Here is an 18,226-nt window from a genome sequence, read left to right as displayed (position 1 = left end):
CATACTTTTTTCATAATTGGAGTCAAGTAGAAACAACATAATTACATGTTTTGTATTAGGTACTGAATGAAAATATACTAGTACACCAGGCAAAAATAACAAGTGTTGGCACATACAAAAATGTTTTATTTACTAAATGGATGTATATATATAAAGGAACTCTACCAGCATAAAACATAAGAGGCGTTGGTTCAGCAGCTCTTTATTTATCTTTATTTAAATGGATATATGTAAAAGTGTCTGAGGTCATGATTAGATAGTCTTAAAACACCTTAAAGTAAACTTACAATTTTTCCAGCAACATTTATTAAGGAAATGAATGTTTGAATTGACACAGAGAAACCTATACAATGACTATATTTAAACTTGGGAAAAGCATACTGACAAACACTGTAAATATAATTTCTCTTTCCTTTGAAATAATGGACAGTGAAATTTTCTAAACCAGCAAGCATAGAGACCTTTTACTGGCATTGTCCTATTGTAAAGAATTTAGGTAAACTGTGTTTGCCCCGACAGAGTTTAAAAGCAATACATGTGCTGTTTCCTAACAATTTGTTAAAGTTTGTGATTTGGTCAGTTTAACAGCAATCCCTATTAGTAAATCAATGATATTTAATATGCAGTTGTATTAGTTTTGACACAGATCATTTCCTTGAGATAATTTGGACCTGCTCCTTCAGCCATACATGGTATATTGACTTTAAAACAATTTATTGGTTTAAAAGCAAGAGGTTGTGATTAGGTCAGTTAAAGATGAAGGGCATACAATACAATTACAGGGGAGGTAATGACATTGCTAACGTAAAATGTTATTTTCGCGACGTCAGACTGTGACATATCGGGAAGAGATGCATTTTTTGACTGATTTTCATCATTCAAATTGATTTAATTTGAAAACAAGTGCATGGACCCCTATTTTTTAAAACGACATTTTGTTTCATTTTGTAAGGAGATTATGTGGACCAAATTTTATTAAACTGTAAATAGTGCATTTTTTTTAATTTTGATAAGTATACAGCAAAAAATGATGTTTTTTTCTCAATTCATGACCATTTGATAAGATGAGTTATTTCTGAATAAAAAATGCATAAATTTTTAGGATACTTATAAAATACAGAACTTACAAATTATTTAACAAGAAACAATTTGTGTTTATCTTTTAAAACAAAAAAGTTATGTCTTTCTTTCGAAAAGAAAAATACGGCCACAAATCCGAATTTTCAGCAAATATACAAAATTTCGACCTCATTTATCTCAAAAAGTAGCACATGAAGGTATATGTTTTATTACATATTTGATTTAATCAGGCAAAAAATAGCCTGTATGGAAATGTTCATCAAACTGTAAATACGGGATCAAAACTGTATCGTATGTCCTTAAGTCAATGATATATGGTATTCAATTGTATTAGCATTGACTTAAATTATATTTGATTATTTAAGCCCAGCTCCATTAGTCATGGTTATTGACTTTGATACTGTTTCTGTATAGTTAACACATTTAGGTTTGTGATATGTTAAGTATGGTTATATTTGGTATGCAAGTTATATAAGCATTAGCTCATTTTATTTCCATTGAGTTTATATTTCATGCCCCCTCAATCATGGATAATTGAATTTAGAAATTTTGCAGTGTTTACATGTTAAAATTTGTAATAAGGTCAGATTCTGGACATACCGATAAGACAAGATAATTGGTAAGCATCTATAATAGCATTGACATATCTTATTCCCATTGAAAATAATTGGTCCAGTACCTTCAATCAAACTTTCTTTTTTTCTGTTACCTGAATTGTGAACAAAAAGTCAACCTTGCTGGAAATAATCTTGTATGGCAACCATATATTTTGGCAAATACACGAAGATAGAAGGGAAAAAATTGGACATTATAACAGTCCTAAATAACCACAAACACCATCCTCCTCTGAGAAAAAGACAAATACCAAAATAAATATTAAAAATCACAAAAGCACAAAATCTGCTGGAGTCAAATAAGTTTTCTTGCCTACATCCTCATCTGACCTTGACTTTCATTTTCATGTTTTAATAGCTATATATATATAGACAGTGTAAAGTTTTTCCAGTTTGGTTGATTCTTTGATACTATAAGCAATTGGTCAACTATATAAATGGTGTATGGAATTATTGAAGATGCAATTGTTTGTCTGGCAGGGTTCATATAACCTTTAACTCATTTTCATGGTTTTGTCTGTTTTTCAGCTACTATAAGCTATAGGATAACTATAATTGGTACATAGAATTACTGTGAGGTGTACATGTCAGACTGGTAGGTTCCATCTGACCTTGACTCTGGTTCAATGTTAAGTTTTCATATTTTGTCTGTTTATCAGATACATTATGGTGACTTGAATAACACCGGTATCACTCAGATTACAATTCTACCTTGACAGGTAAGTTTGTATTTAGCCTATAAAATACTTATTTAGCCTTGAAAATTGAAAGGTCAGTTTCCCATTCATACAATAGTGGGTGATAAATTTGGCTTCATGCCATTTACCTTGTCCAAAATTATGGTCACTTTATTGTTATTGTGATATTGTTAAAGTACAAAAGAACCCTATATTCTGATTAATACTTAAAACTTTGTGCATCTTGATTTAATTGTTAAAAATCTGTTAATGTTGAATTTTAGGGGTTATTTTAGGACTTTTAATTGCATATTTCTTTACATGGTAGTTTTTTTTTCAGATATAAAAAAAAACTATCTGCTTGACTGTTATAGAAATAGACTATGCTTGCAGGGTCTTGTTTTTTGTTTACACCAAATCTGACAGATTATTATTAAGTTGCAAAATATTTTAAATGAGAGCTGAAATTTTTTCTATCTTTTAATGTGCATTGAACAATGTTGAAGGTTAAAATAATCATAATGTGAACAAGAATGAAGAAAACATCTTGGTCCCAAAAAAAACCATCATCAACCAGGATATAATATTCCAAATTTTAATTTATTATACTAATATCAGTTGAAATCTCAAGCCACTATTTTGCATGTTTACAATGTAGGTCATGTCCCAACAGAAAATCAATGAATTTGACAGTACAATGTACTCTTAGCACAAACACATAAGGTCACTGTGAAATAGACATCTAGGGCAAGACACAGTCAGTTATACCAAACCAGTTTGACTAGATGTCTAGTTTAAAACCAGTTTGACTAGATTTAGATACTGTGTCCTATATTTTGACAATGTAAATGACATGAGGACCTGCATGGGTTTTTTAATATATCATCTTTAAATTTTTAGGGCATTTTTCTTTTAATAGCCTTAAAAATAACTCTCATTCTGTAAAGCAAATTCTCATGAAAATGATTTTACTTCATATATAGTCTTTCTGTTAAAAGATTATTTATCAATTATGCACATTGATCATTATATTATCGGTATTGCATTACAGTTACCTAAGTTTCCTTTTTATTTTGCACATTTATTCTTTATACTTTTTGCACCGCATTATTCTCTATTCTTTATTTTGTTGGTCATTTTCTCTATTCTCTATTTTTTGTTGCTATTACATTTATTCTCTATTCTGTAAACCCCATTCTGACTCTTATAGGTAAACTTCTATTGTATGAATGGGATAAACTGACCTTTCAATTCTCAAGGCTAAATAAGTATTTTATAGGCTAAATACAAACTTACCTGTCAAGGTAGAATTGTAATCTGGGTGATACCGGTGTTATTCAATTCACCATAAAATCAACTATATTTTTGGATTGTTGGTGTATGAAATTATTGTAAGGTGTACACATTGGGGGAGGGTCATCTGAATTTGACCTCATTTATATGGTTCATTATTCTTTGTCAAGTTTTAACAGTTGTCTATTTATCAGATGCCATATACAATAATTATATAAAAAAGAAGATGTGGTATGATTGCCAATGAGACAACTGTCCACAAGAGACCAAAATTACACAGACATTAACAACTATAGGTCACTGTACATGTGATACTAAAATCTTCATATACGAGACTTGTAACGTAAGTTCAATAATGATAAGTAAAGAAGATTAAACAAACAATTCGATGTGGGAATACTAATTTAAACTAGATATTCAACCGATCATTGTGGCTTAATTTGGTTTCTATTGCATCTAGAAGAGGATTTTTGAAAAAGTTAACAGATGATAGATGTCTAGTGATAGCAATAGCTCGCACTGACCCTTTGTTTCTGGTCAGCTGTTCTATAATAAATAGAGTGAAACCATTTACAGCAAAATTGATAAACCAAAAATTTGCTATAAAGATTACGTCTTAGATGCATGATTTTTTTTATTAGTTGTTAGTGGCTTTGACCAGCTGTCTGTAACTGTGAGTAATCTCAGATCAGTACTTAGTGTCTTTCTGTTGTTAGGATATACAAGTACCCTGCCACGTCCACTCTATGCTTTTGTTAGATGTATTTCTGTTTGTATGTCTAATGAGTTGAGCCATTTTCAAGTAATTTTTTTAGTTCGTTCTTATGTTGTACTGTTACACCACTGTCCCAGGTTAGGGGACGGATGGGATCCCTCTTCCATGTTTAACCCCGCCACATTCCATATGAATGTGCCTGTCCCAAGTCAGAAGCCTATTATTCAGTGGTTGTCATTTGAATTGTTTTACATTTGTCTTCTCCTGGCCTTTAATAGCAGACTATGTGGTATGTGCTTTCTTCATTGTTGAAGGCTGTACAGTGACCTAAAGTTGTTAATTTTTGTGTCATTTGGCCTCTTGTGGAGAGTTGTCTCATTGGCAATCAAACCTTATCTTCTATTTTATATTTGTTAATATTTTTTTCCTTCTTACTTGTTCTGTCCTGGCTCCAAACAAATAATGCCCCTTAACTGGCATTGCACACTCAAAGAATTGTATAATATTGTATTTGAACATAAATAACTTTTTTGAGGTAAAACAATTAACAAGATAGGTGAAATGAATACCAATATGGCAAAATAGGTGAAATGAATATCTATATGAGGGCTATTCCAGAAAAAAATGTATGGGGGTTGGAAGGCAGTTTTTGTCAGCACCCGCCACCCAGACAATTGTAATCATGGTAATTGAGAATTATAGTGCATTATGGTGTGAATAGTTGCTCTGATACCCATTACCCATGTATTATTAATACAATGTGCCTTCCAACCCCCCCCATACATTTTTTTCTGGAAAGCCCTGACAAAAATAGGTGAAATAAATATCAAATATGGTAACATGTTGCCAAGTGAGTTTTTCAGGCTCCTCCAGTTCTTTTTTTTAAAACTATTTTATACATCATTTGTTTTCCGCAGGAATGAACAAAACTGAGCCAGTCCATTTTGAAAATTAAAGAAACAAATAAATTTGTAACAATTTTAATCAAACAGTAACAATAAGTAACAAAATATCACAGAACAGTACATATCAAAATATCACAGACTTTGTCAACTAGAGATCTGTAACGCTATTTATCAAACAATATTTTTTTCAATTTACATATTTTACAATGTATACTATTATAAGCTAAGCTATTTGGCTATCTGAAGACCTTTAGGATGAGTGCATAGTGAGCTTACAGATTTATTAGCTTTTGTAATTCATTAATATAATACAGCAACTATTCTTTTTGTCACTCTGCAAGACAAAAAAAAAGAAAAGATAACTGAAAAAAAAGTATTGAATACTTTAAAATGTCATAAATGAAAAAACAATTGTTTTCCCTTCTTATCAAAAAAGCCTAAATATCAATGTTGCATGGCCATTTAAAAAAATCTAATCACTCAAAAGTTATGAACAGCTTCACTTAATAATGTAACATTTGATCAAAACATAAGCCATCACATTTAAAGTTATACCATGAACATTTATCATATGTAATGCAATGACATCTAGTCTAATAAAGCATAACTATTTATATACATTCTTTTTTTAAGTTATTGATTCTTTTACTATCCCTTACAGTGTTGAAATGACAGTGTGTATTTTTTGTTCAAAATCTTATCCCTGACTACCATGATAAAACAAATTACTTTGTATTATATTATCCCTGACTACCATGATAAAACAAATTACTTTGTATAAAAAGTAAATATAAATTAAAAGTGTCACAAGTTTTCTTAAACTTGTTATGTGATCAATATCCCGAGTTGCTCATAAGTTTTTCTCTGTAAATAGAGCCTCAATATCAATCTTCCCTGTCCATATGAAAATGTCGTATTTAATCAATCGAAACTAAGTTTTCAAAAGTAAGTTGTCATTCTAAACATGAAAAGCTTTCTTGATTGCGATTAATTCTTGTCCAATGTCGAAATTGTAAAGTCTCCTTTTCTCACCTCTTCTACTGTAACCAGACATCTACAAAATAGTAAAGGTTGGAATAAAAAACTATTCATGTTACTATACAATACTGAAGTATTCTGTGGCATACTAAAGCACAACCATCAGCACTGAGTTTGACTAATAAATAAACAATACCAAAAGTCATTCAGTATTTTTAACTAGGATTTGTGGTTCATTGATCTGGTGAAATTTTTGGTTTATGGCAGTTTATCATAAAGTTGTAGTAACTATATAGTTGTAGACAAGTAACTATATAGTTGTAATCAACTTGAAACTTAGTGCACATTTATTATATGGACTTTTATATATGTCAAATTTAAGACTTGTGACCCTGATTTCACTAATCAGGTTGAAGTTTTGGTTTAAGGTATTTTACCATCAAGTTGATATCATATTAAATTGAAACTTTGTTCACATTTTCATTATGATGTGAACGTTTAAACATATATGTGGAATAAGGGTTTGGACCTAGATTTCTTGGTTCACTTAACATGCAAATGTGATAGTATGAGTGGGACAATGTGTCCTATTAACACATTCTTGGAAAATACTATATTAGCAACGATTCAAGACATTACAACGAAAATAGATCTCAAATGAATTTGGGACATGTAAACATACCACAGATTGTCTTTCCCAATTATCTGACGTATTCTGTGTGTCCTCCACATTTGGTGTACTCAAGAAATCATCTGATATATCTTCTTTTCTTTGAGATACTGTGAAGTAAAGAGTGAAAAAGACTTAGAAACTGAATATTAGAAATTTATACAACTGAAAGCTCACTTATCCAAATTCAAATCAAGAGTTATTACATTAAAATAGAACAGAAGTTATGGTAAATGTTTGTAGTTAAATCTTCATATCTCACACAAACCATCAACGAGGAAAGATAAAATATGTGAGAAATATTGATGAATCTATAATTTCCTTAACCCTTTCCTCCATGGAATTTTTTTTTTACATATTTGATTCGCATAGGATTTTTTCAATGAAAATTAATCATCAGGTTTAAAGTATAAATGCATTGTGAAATTTTTTTTTCATCAATGAAATTCCAGTCAGATGTTTTCATGAATATCCTTTTTATATTAGATACATTTTTTTTAAAGCCTGATGAAGTTTTTTCCTAGGTAATACATTTCAACTGAGGCACTACACAGGCGTCGAAAGGCGTCATTATGGAGTAAAGGGGTTGGCGTTGAAAGGCGTCATTATGGTGGAAAGGGTTAAAATTTATCAGTATTTTATCATATTAGATGTAGATACATAATTGGCCTAATAAACTATATCGATAAGGTATAAACACTTATCAATCATGCATTTTTTTTGTTGGTATTTATGTTTTTCAATTGTTTCAAACATAAACTACACAAACTTTATTTCAATATATATATATTTATCAAAGATCCACACAGAAGCATTTTAGCAATCACCAATTATAATATGCTATGATGATGATGATGAATTGGTGTTCAAAATCTGGTTACAAATATTACATGTATATCAGGATGAAAACAGGTTTGAGGTATAAATAAGTACCCTTACACTAGACAGACATTCTTTATCATATAATCAAGGGGGTTAACTCTTTAAAGAATTTTTTATAAGAGGTTTAAATTTTCTAATTTCAAAAATGAATATAAAATTTCAGAAATATCCATTTGCATAAAGGAGTAGGTTCAGTAAGACCCCTTTTTGGCCCCAAAATATAGCAGTTTTAGAAAATTGTGAAAATGTAATCTTTAAGCTATATTTTGGAAAGTAAAATGCTTCTGCTACATAAAGCCGCATTCGTGTCCATTCATAATATTGAAATGTAAGTTGTATTTGATGATAATACAAAACATATATAAAGGTTGAGGATGAACACGGATGCGGCCACTTTCATTTTTGACAAAAACCATCTGAAAAGTGACGCTTTTTTGCATATTTGATAGATTTTTCATATTTAAGGTGGTACCTAACACTACAGGGAGATAACTCTGTAAAATCAACTAAACATTTTAATTACATTGTGTTGTTAAGGGAATATTAAGCTTCTCAATGATCAAAATAAGTGTTTGTCAAACTGCTATATAACCTGTGTAATTTTTCTGATAAAACAGTTGGTTCAATTCTTTTCAAATTTTTATATTTTTGTCAAAGGGTCAAAGTAAATACTTTGTCAAAACTTTAAGAAAATTAAACGAGACAAATTAATTTTAGTTAAAGTGTTGGGTACCACCTTAAGCTTGAATCAGAGCGTTTTTAATGACAAAATCAGTTAAAATCTTTCACATAAACTAATCGAATCAATTGAAATAGACATTTAAGTGTTTAAAAAGTGTCTAAAAACTTTCGTTAGATGAACCTGAAATTTGAGGCCAAAATCGGCCCTTACCGAACCTACTCCTTTAATAAGGCAAATAAAAACAAGGACCAGGAAATTAGGAAAATTAACACATCATCAACAGGTTCATCCATAGAGTTCACAACATTTGATTATTACTAATTTAGACCAAAACCAAAAATGATTCATAAGTGGTCAAAAGATCAGACTTAGATAGTGAAGCTTAATATAGTAGCTTACAAGTTTGAATTCCATCTTTTTGAAGAGGAGTGCTAGTTTGTTGTCTTTTTCTATTTTTAACTTTTCTTTGAATCATTATTTTTGTAATTGATAAAGATGGTGATGATTCTCTGCTACTTTCAGTCTAAAATAAAAGACAATTGATTTATGTATGAATCAAATACATTCAGATAATGAATTGATCAAAAATATTTTGACAGGTAAACGTCAAAAAGATTTTTGTATGAAATGTCACAATTTAAAGTCTGTGCTTTTACAAATTGTTTTTATCAACAGAACCATTTCAGTTGATATAAAGTAACAGTACATCTATGAAAACCTGCAATTCATTACATTCCTACCAAAACAACATTATTTAAATATATTTCCATTTATGCCTGTTTGTAGAAAAATAAATAAAATCTGAAAGGGAGATAATGCAATATTTATCAATCTGAAGCTATATGTCATCCAAGAAACCAGCGAAAGACAAATACATATTCATTTTAAGATTACATTCTTGGTGAAGATCTTGTAAAAGAATTGTGCTCAATCCAGTGCTAGAGGCCATCAAGCTTTTGCAGTGAGATGAAAGAGTTTTCTGCATGTTGAAGATTTAGGACTTAAGAACTTTTTATTTGTAAAAATCTTCAAAGCCAATTTGTAATCTAAGTCACTGAATATGGAATAAAGACGTAAGTCATAGACCTTTGAAAAAAGACCCTAAGGCAATGAGTTAATGTGTTTATAAAATTGTTCCTGTAACATGACAATTGTTTAAACTGATGATATGTAGACATTTTCTCATTTTACAGAACAAACAAAATATAAGACTCACAGCTGATTCTTGTCTGTTAACCGTATATCTGTCCCTGAAAAAAATGTATTAAAATCAGTTAAACAAAATTATTGTGCATAGTTAAGGATAATATTAAAGGAAATTTATAATATAATAAAAAGTGTAAAAATGCAAAACACTATTTTTTATCTTCATTTTCTTGATTTAGTTTGGATAAACAAGGATATAGTACGCAATCATGAGTTGGTTGACCGTTATCATATGGAAATGGAATATCTGCTTCAAAGATGACTGCAGATATGTTCCTAATGTCCTAATTACAATTCTGTCACCTTTTCCTGTATGTGATCTGCGAAATTAGACTTATTACCAGGTTTGTACAAACATGAGTAACAGGACAGGTGCCACATGTTGAGCAAGATCTGCTTACCTTTCCAGAGCACCTGAGATCACCCCCAGTTTTGGGTGAGGGTCCTCTTGCTCAGTCTTTTGTTTGCTATGTTCTGTTTTATGTACTATTATTTGTCTATTGGTCTTTTTTTAGCCTTGGCATTGTCAGTTAATGAGTTTGAATATCCCTCTGGCATCTTTTGCCTCTCTTTAAGTTTTGAAAAATTTAGACACAAAAATGCTTGTAAGTTCTAAGTCTTCCCGTTCAGGTTCATGTCAATCAAGAAATGTCTACAAATCACCAAGATCAACCATGCGTCATAATGTTTATAAACTCATCATCAATTTCATACTAAAAATCAGATTTCTGGATGTACAACAAACAGCACTGTAATTGAACTAAATGTAGAAGTTTGTACATTGTGAAACATTTAATAAAGCAAACATTCTGGTTAAAAAATATTTATATTAATTCATTGTTTTCCAATCAATGGTAATAAGTCTTTTCACAATGTATGATAACAGTTCAAAGACTTACATTTTTTTGACAAACCCGATAGCAAAAATACTTTACCTTTGTTTTATCTCATTTACAGTTCTTGTACTGCCGGCAGGGGAGTCATTGAAGTCATAGACACTCCCATTTTTCTGTTGTAAAGCAGAATTGTGGTTCAGTTTATTATGGGTGTTAATGCTTTGGCTATCCCTATGCTGTGAAAATCTTCTAACAGGCTGCAAAGAATTTATCACACTTGGAGTTGATCTTCTAAGGTTGCCGCTGGAGTATGTGTTTGGTCTTACAGGAAGTACCTTTTCAAACTGTGTTAACTGTTTTTCTCTGCTCATTGAGTTTGTAGAGAATGGTGTAACTTTTGCTCCTATATTTTCACTTCTGTTTGATACAAAGTTACAAAAGCCATGGTCTGAATCCTTATGAGATATTTGAGAGAAGGGTTGTTTAAATACAGAGCTGTTTGTATTTCTGACATCTACTTGTTTTCCTTGCTGCTTTTCCATGCACATTCCATTGTTTCTAATTTGGGATTCATCCAATGGCAATAAACTTGAATATGACCGCTGATTTTTCTCTCTCTCAGAATCATTTCTAACTGCTTGTAGATCTTGAGAAAGCCTATAAGTTTGAGAAGCATCACTTGTATCATAGTCGACATCACTGCATGTTCTATTTAATCTTTGAGATTTTCTTGATGGCTCTCCATGTGTCCTTTTCTTTCTCCGACTCTTCTTGTTATTCTCTCTGACTGGTTGTTTTTTGTTTCCAAAGTTTTCATTAATCTGAGGCTGAGGAATTACTGCTGCCACAGGCGAAGGGTTAGTTTTAGAGAACAAAGATTTGGTGGTGTTCCACATGTCCCCCCTGTAACTCGGTGAAACAAAAGTAAAGTTTTTCTTGTTACTATCATTGTACTGAAAATTTCTATTACTATCTGATAATATATTACTAATTCTGTTTGTTTCAATAGTAGAAACTTTGGAACTTATATCCTGACTTCTTTGTACTGAATTTTCATCAGAGACTGGCTCAATAGCTGATTCTGCAAAATAAGAATTCTTCTTGGCTGCCACTGTTTCCATTTGGGTCCTCATTTTAGAAAAATCTTCATTGTATCTTTCAAACATTTTATCCAATTGCTCTTGTACACCTTTTGTAACTGTATTTGGGATACTATTTTGTGTATGTCTGTCTGAAGTTTGTTTGTTGCTGATCTCACTCATAGTTTTCAGTGTTATCATTTCAATCTGTTTTGCTAATTGTTCATTTTCATGCTTCCTTATCATAGCTTGTTCTTGCATTTGAGTTTTCATAAGAGTTTTGTGAGCTTCCTGTTGGTATTTACACATACCTTTTATCTCATTGATTTGATAGTTACACATTTCTCTGGAATCATCTCTACTTTGATGTGTATGTTTTTCTAATCCTGTGCTTATGTGGTACTGTATTTCTTTCATACCTTTATAGTGGGTTGTTGATAATTCCTTGCAGTAAAAGTCTTCAAGCTGCCTTGTGTGACTTTCTAAATCCTGTCTTAATTGTTGTAGTTCATTCATTACTCTGAAGTCAAAAATTATTAAATCTTTATTAAATTTTTTGACATGAATGTAACAATAAGGAGATGTGGTATGATTGCCAATGAGACAAATATCCAACAGTGTCCAAATAACCAGGATAGATATAATATATATAAATATACATCAATAAATGTTTAAAATAAGTCATGTGCAGATTCATATATTAAAAAAAACCCACAAAAATCAGGTAAGTAGATAATAAAATATTAATAACATTGTTCTAACGTTTTCACCCTTCACAGGACTTATCAAGTTATGTAACTAAGCAATGTTATCAAGGGGTAGTGTGACATTACTTCATTGTTGTGCATAAATTGTGTATTTCCTTTACGCATTTAGCTTTATTTTGAATGTCTTAATAAAGCGCTTCTCTAGAACTTTCCTATATTCCCCATCATCGCGACATTTGTAGAACAGGAAAAGTTTTACATCTTGGAACTGTCTAGTTTTTTTTTTGGTATAATTTGCTTTCAGATTTCAACTGCTTTTATATTATTTATAAGGGTGTATGTTAAATAGAAATCAAGAGGATATGAAATACTAGAACACCCTTCAACCCCTAGAATAAACAATGAATAAAAAGATGGAAAAAAAAGTTTAGAATCTCCCTATGAATGTTATTTCATTTTTTATCTTTCTATTTATAGTGTCACATATTACCAAGCATTGGAGATAACCTTCTGATCATAGGCCATATGTCCTATCCACACATTAAAAGTACACATTTGAAAAATTGTATTTTAAATCTGCTTTCTTATGTTCACCAAATGTTTTACACAGTTCACTTCCATTTACCGGTAAATTCATATTACTTGTTATATTTCCTACCATATGTTTTAGCAATCCTTTTAAATCAGCTATTTAAATTAAATAAATTACCCTCTTTTAATATCCTCATGTCTTACACTCTGAATATTTTTATATTCATGGTAGTGTTTTTCCATGAGATCCTTTTGTTGTTTGTGACTGTCTTTAAGCTGGCATTGGTTGTTAGTGTTAAGCATCACAGTATCACCAATCTTCTTGAGGTCGCCAATAGTTTCTTGATGAAGTGAAGTCATTACACTTCTCAAACTGTCAACAATCTGGTTCTCTTTCTCTGCCTGCTGCTTTTCCATCATGCTATTAAGTTCTTCTATCTTAGCATCTCTCTAGATCAAAATAAAACAGAATTATTTTTATTTAGGATTTTCAAAAATAACTGCTAACACAACATTCTCAGTTGCAAATGATATGGAAATCAATGCCATATTCAGTTTTACATGTAATAGTTTATCCACTATTAAACAACAACATGAAGCACTTGTGACATTAATTATTGATTCTTATCTACATATATTTTATATCATAATTACCACAAAGATTTCTCTTTCTAAATCTTGCATCTTGTTAATCTCTTGATCTCTGTCTTGCATAGTTTCAATCATTTTCTTGAAGTTGTCATTCAAAACATCAAACACTAAGATAGAAAAAAAAATAGTATATTGAAAAGGTTTATTTTGAAATATGAAAGTCTTTTGTGTTTAACTGGTGAATATTTAGATTTTGGAATCACTTCAAATTCTTAACATGTACCACTCAAAGTACTGAGTATGATAAGATTGTTGAAAACATTTTATTTTGTGGCTCTTCCTATATAATATAGCATATGACTTTCACGACATTTTAGCATTGTATTCTTATTTCTAAATACATAATTCAAATCCTCTGTAAGCTTGATGGACACTGCTATTACAGAAACTGTTACCACAAATCACAATATTAAATTAGTTAAATTTGATTATCTCCCCTTTAACATGTAGGACCAGAATTATATTTTCATGCACATCCTCAGTGTTCTGCAGGTGTTAAGTTTCGTCAGATCAGTTTGACCTTTTAGGATGAGTTGTGCTATTATTGCACAACTATAGAAGCAAAGATTGCAAGATTGAAGAAATTAAATTGATTTATCTCCCCTTTAACAAAATAACCAGGATTGAAGCAAGTTACTTGTGTAGTTGAGTTATGGATATAGAACTTTTCGTGATTTAGTTTTCCTGTATTGCACAAAAGAATATGTATTTAAATAAAACAAAATGGTGTCATATCTTCCCTCCTAGTGGAGCTGGAAATAAGTTCTCTCTCACTTTGTAGCTTTAAAAGGTTGGCAGGTATGGAATTTGAAAAATCCACTGAGTTGTGCAGATTCAAAACTGACCTGAGTTAGTCATAGCACTGAACTTCTCATGAGAAACATCAGACATCTGTTCCATGTTTTGTTGAAACATTTTAATGCTTCCTCTCATTTCATCTGAACATTCTTTGACAGTGTTAACTACTGATTCATACATTTCCCTAAAATTAATAAGTTGCACAGAATAATTTATACAGTTAGCTTGGAATATCTTGGCTGCATTTGGAGTATTTAGCATACTAAAGAGGACCCAGACAAAAAAATGTATGTCTGGTGAATTTTTAAGCAAACAACTAAGAATAATAGAATCTTAACAACATGAATTGAAAGAGAAAAGTTTGAAGTTTTACTGAGTAAAAATAATTTGATTTTATTTAAGTCTATAAGAGAAAACATTCTTGCTGCATTTCACAAAATTATCGCATGATATATACAATAATAGTTTAAGTTTTTATTATACATTGTATCTCTATTATTGAAAACATCAGTTTTTTTGGTTCATGCAGTCTTTTTTATACAAAAAAACAAGAAATACTCATTGGTTATAACCTAAAACTACTAGTATGTTTTGTTTAAAAGGACAAGCCCTATCTTAAAAAAATCTTTATAAAAGAGTATGGTTTCTGTCATAATGAGTATTGAATGCATTATTTGCTTTTTTCCCGTTTTCAAAATAATTGTGAATTTATAATTCATTAAAGATCTCATTTTAAATAATGATTTGAATTAAAACTCATGTAATTGAAAATTAGTTAACCTATCATCTCTTTCTTTAGCCTTTGTTTTATTCATCAGCACTTGCTGTTGGAAATTTGATCTTATCTGTTGCTTCACTGGTAGTGACACTGCAGGATTGTATCCATTAGATGGCTTTGTTGCAGGAGTAGATCTGAAAGATGTCTCTGAATTTGTTCTTTTCGTCATAAATCTGTCAAATACTCTTCTTCCTTGTGTTCCTTGTGACTTGAAAAAAAAAATTAACAAACATGGAAACTATTGTAATTTTATTGATAAATAAACACTCGAGTTAAAAATTGTTTAACGATGGTGAATTGTACATGACCCTTCTTTATTCAGAACAAGCACCCATTGAAAGCATTTTTGATTGGTGGTCTTAGTATTAGAGTGATTGCTTCAAGTGTGGGGTTTGTATGATTCCTCGCTAGATCAAACTAAACATTTCCAAGGTCAGGAGCCTATCATACAGTGTTTGTCATTGGTTGTTGTCTGCAATATTATTTGTTGTTTATTAGGTTTTTTGTAAGTAGACAAGATCCTTGGTTTTCTTGTATGAATTATAAAACATTTTGTCATAACAATACCCTTTATTGGTTAATAAAAAGTATGGATTTTGCACATGGTTGAAGGTTTACTGAGATTTTGAGATGAAGAACAGCACTGTGCTTTCCGTTTCTTTAAGTGGGTGATTGATTTGGTGTCTTGTATGAATTCAACACATCCTCCTTTTACATTATTTTACCTGTGATTCGCTGTCTCCTGACAGAGGTTGGGAATATGTTGCATCTTGGGAATTCTCTGAAAATTCTATCTGTGAGTTTTGATATAATTGTTGTGAACCATTATCACTTATTTGACTGTTCCTTTTATCTCTGAAAATGTAATGAAAATAACAGGAATTAATAATTCTTAGTTACTTGAAAGCAAATCGCTTTTATAAGTTCAAAACAAATTATTTTATTGGTAAATAAGCTATTTACTTTATTTTGGTTTACTTTTCTGTCTTTGCCAAAAGTTGGACATAGAGCAAGTGTAAGTGAATCACAATGCAACTGTCTAAAATATACAAGTGTTTTCTTGTCTAGCATTCAAAAATATCAACTGCTGCCAAAAGACATCTAAACACAAGTGAACCTGATTAGAAAGAAACGTTTAAAAATAAAAGAATGTGACCCTGGGACGCAGATGCCACTGCTTGAAAACATGCAGGAGTAAATATGCTAATTCAAATCTATTGACATTTTTCTTTTATTGAAATTTATATATTGGCAACAGCAAATTCAGCAATTTCTTCAATTTATTAAAGTGGCAATAATCATAGTGTTTCGTACCATTTGGATAAGGCAAACTGAAACCAATTTCTGGATGTATACATGTATATTTAAAACACACTAAAAATATATCTTCATTAAATATATTTTAGGTTTTTTTATTATGTTGTCTGGTATTAAATCTTTCATCCTTAAATTAAAGCTGCATATTTTTTCCCACAAAATAGATTATATATAATCCCTGAAAGACAAAATTACTTTTCATTTCAAACTTTAAATGACATTTTTTTTTACCACTAGGATCAATGTTAGTCATTTTGATCAGTGTATAAAGTTAGAAATGTACAGGTACAGTAAAATCTTAATTTTGAAATTTGCTTGTCGCTTAAGCTTTATTCAATTACTCATAATTCACCAATATTTTTATCAGATATAGTCATACAAGACTGACATAATTCACAGAAAGTAACTCAGATTGTCATTACAAACCTTCTACCATTAAAAAGCTCTCGTGATGACACTTGATTGAAGTACATTCGAGACATTTTCACATCTGGAATTATAAAAGAAGATTGTTTATTTTACTGTAAGCAAAGTTATATTAGACTTTATGTAAATGTGTTTTTATTGAACTTGGACCCAAATTTTTCTTTTTTCAATTGAAGAAATTTAGTTACCCTTAGAAGCTTTCTTGGAGCAAAATTACTTCACCACTAAACATAACACAAAAACATGAGGCTTGGCAGTTGTGTAATTTAAAGCAAAATTGTTTCCCCATCCTAGACAATATTTCACGATCATGTATCATCATGATGTACAAGGAAATAAAATACAAAATTTATACTAGATACTCAGAAACCCTTCAGCCCAAGTTTGGCTGAAATTGATTCAGCAGTTTCAAAGGAGAAGATTTTTTAAAGTAGGCAAACTAGATGAATAAATTGTAAAAACAAGTACAATATTCAATAACTCCTTATTAAAAGGGGTCAGTTGACAATTTTGGTCATATAAACTTATTTGTAGATCTTACTTTGTTGAACATTTTTGCTGTAAATCCAATAACACATTTTTGTCTCAGTAATATGGGGACGAAATTTCCATTGTACTAATGAACTCAAAATCGTTCAATTTTTTAGATGTCATATTTTGAATTCCCTCATCTGCGCAGAAATCTACAATGTACTTCCTTTTTCCGGTCTCGTTTGTATGAAACTTTGAGTAAAATATATATTTATCAGTTTGTATAAAATGGGAAGGAACGCAATACCAATTTCATTTTTAATAATTCCTCGATATGAAAAAACGTTACCTGATGATAGCGTTTTTTTGTATACATTGTATATGACGTCATAACATAAATAACGTCATAACTAAAATCCCTAACAACAGAACCAAAATCGGAAATGTTACAGTATTTCCATTTCTTTTTTTTTAACAATTAATGTATTAAAGTTACCAACAAATAATTCATACAGACTTCGTCCCCATTTACAGGTCATACCTGTCTCATATCATTTGAGGTGTAAAAAAAGCCATTATTTTTTTTCGATTTCAGGCATTTGTGATCATTTCTTTATAACTGTTAGTTTTAATTTATGTATTGTATCATGTGTATTTTTGTAATAATGAGACTTTCATTTAATATCAAAATCAAATTCATTGACATTATTCTATGTCAGTATGTGTCATTAAAGATGATAATTATGGTCAGTAACTTTCAGTTTTAAAATACGTTCAGATAGAAATGTTTTTGGACTTCTGTCATATCCACTCTACCCTTTTCGTCTTCAATCTGTCAATATTATTTTCTGATGTGAGCAGACGACAAAACTTTGTCGGATAAAATGAGAACATATCCGAGGTATTTCCGAAAGATAACCGGAAACTCAG

The 18,226-nt window shown here is 30.6% G+C and overlaps 1 protein-coding gene across 1 annotated transcript; it reads right to left on the bottom strand.

The window, feature by feature from the left end:
* Window positions 1-5,343: 5,343 nt before the first annotated feature.
* LOC139524843 (interaptin-like) lies at window positions 5,344-18,200 on the bottom strand. Its single transcript, XM_071319954.1, has 12 exons — window positions 18,113-18,200; window positions 16,826-16,889; window positions 15,808-15,937; window positions 15,085-15,290; window positions 14,352-14,488; window positions 13,510-13,613; window positions 13,034-13,305; window positions 10,638-12,137; window positions 9,713-9,746; window positions 8,896-9,019; window positions 6,945-7,042; window positions 5,344-6,338 (listed from the first exon to the last, which is right to left on the bottom strand). The coding sequence occupies exons 2-12, from the start codon at window positions 16,879-16,881 to the stop codon at window positions 6,243-6,245; spliced, it is 2,757 nt and encodes a 918-aa protein (XP_071176055.1). The 5' UTR covers window positions 16,882-16,889; window positions 18,113-18,200; the 3' UTR covers window positions 5,344-6,242.
* Window positions 18,201-18,226: the final 26 nt, after the last annotated feature.

This window comes from Mytilus edulis, chromosome 1 (assembly GCF_963676685.1).
Source record: "Mytilus edulis chromosome 1, xbMytEdul2.2, whole genome shotgun sequence".
Classification (NCBI taxonomy): Eukaryota; Metazoa; Mollusca; class Bivalvia; order Mytilida; family Mytilidae; genus Mytilus; species Mytilus edulis.
The sequence above is the reverse complement of the archived record's forward strand: the minus strand, read 5'-3'. Positions and strand labels throughout refer to the sequence as shown.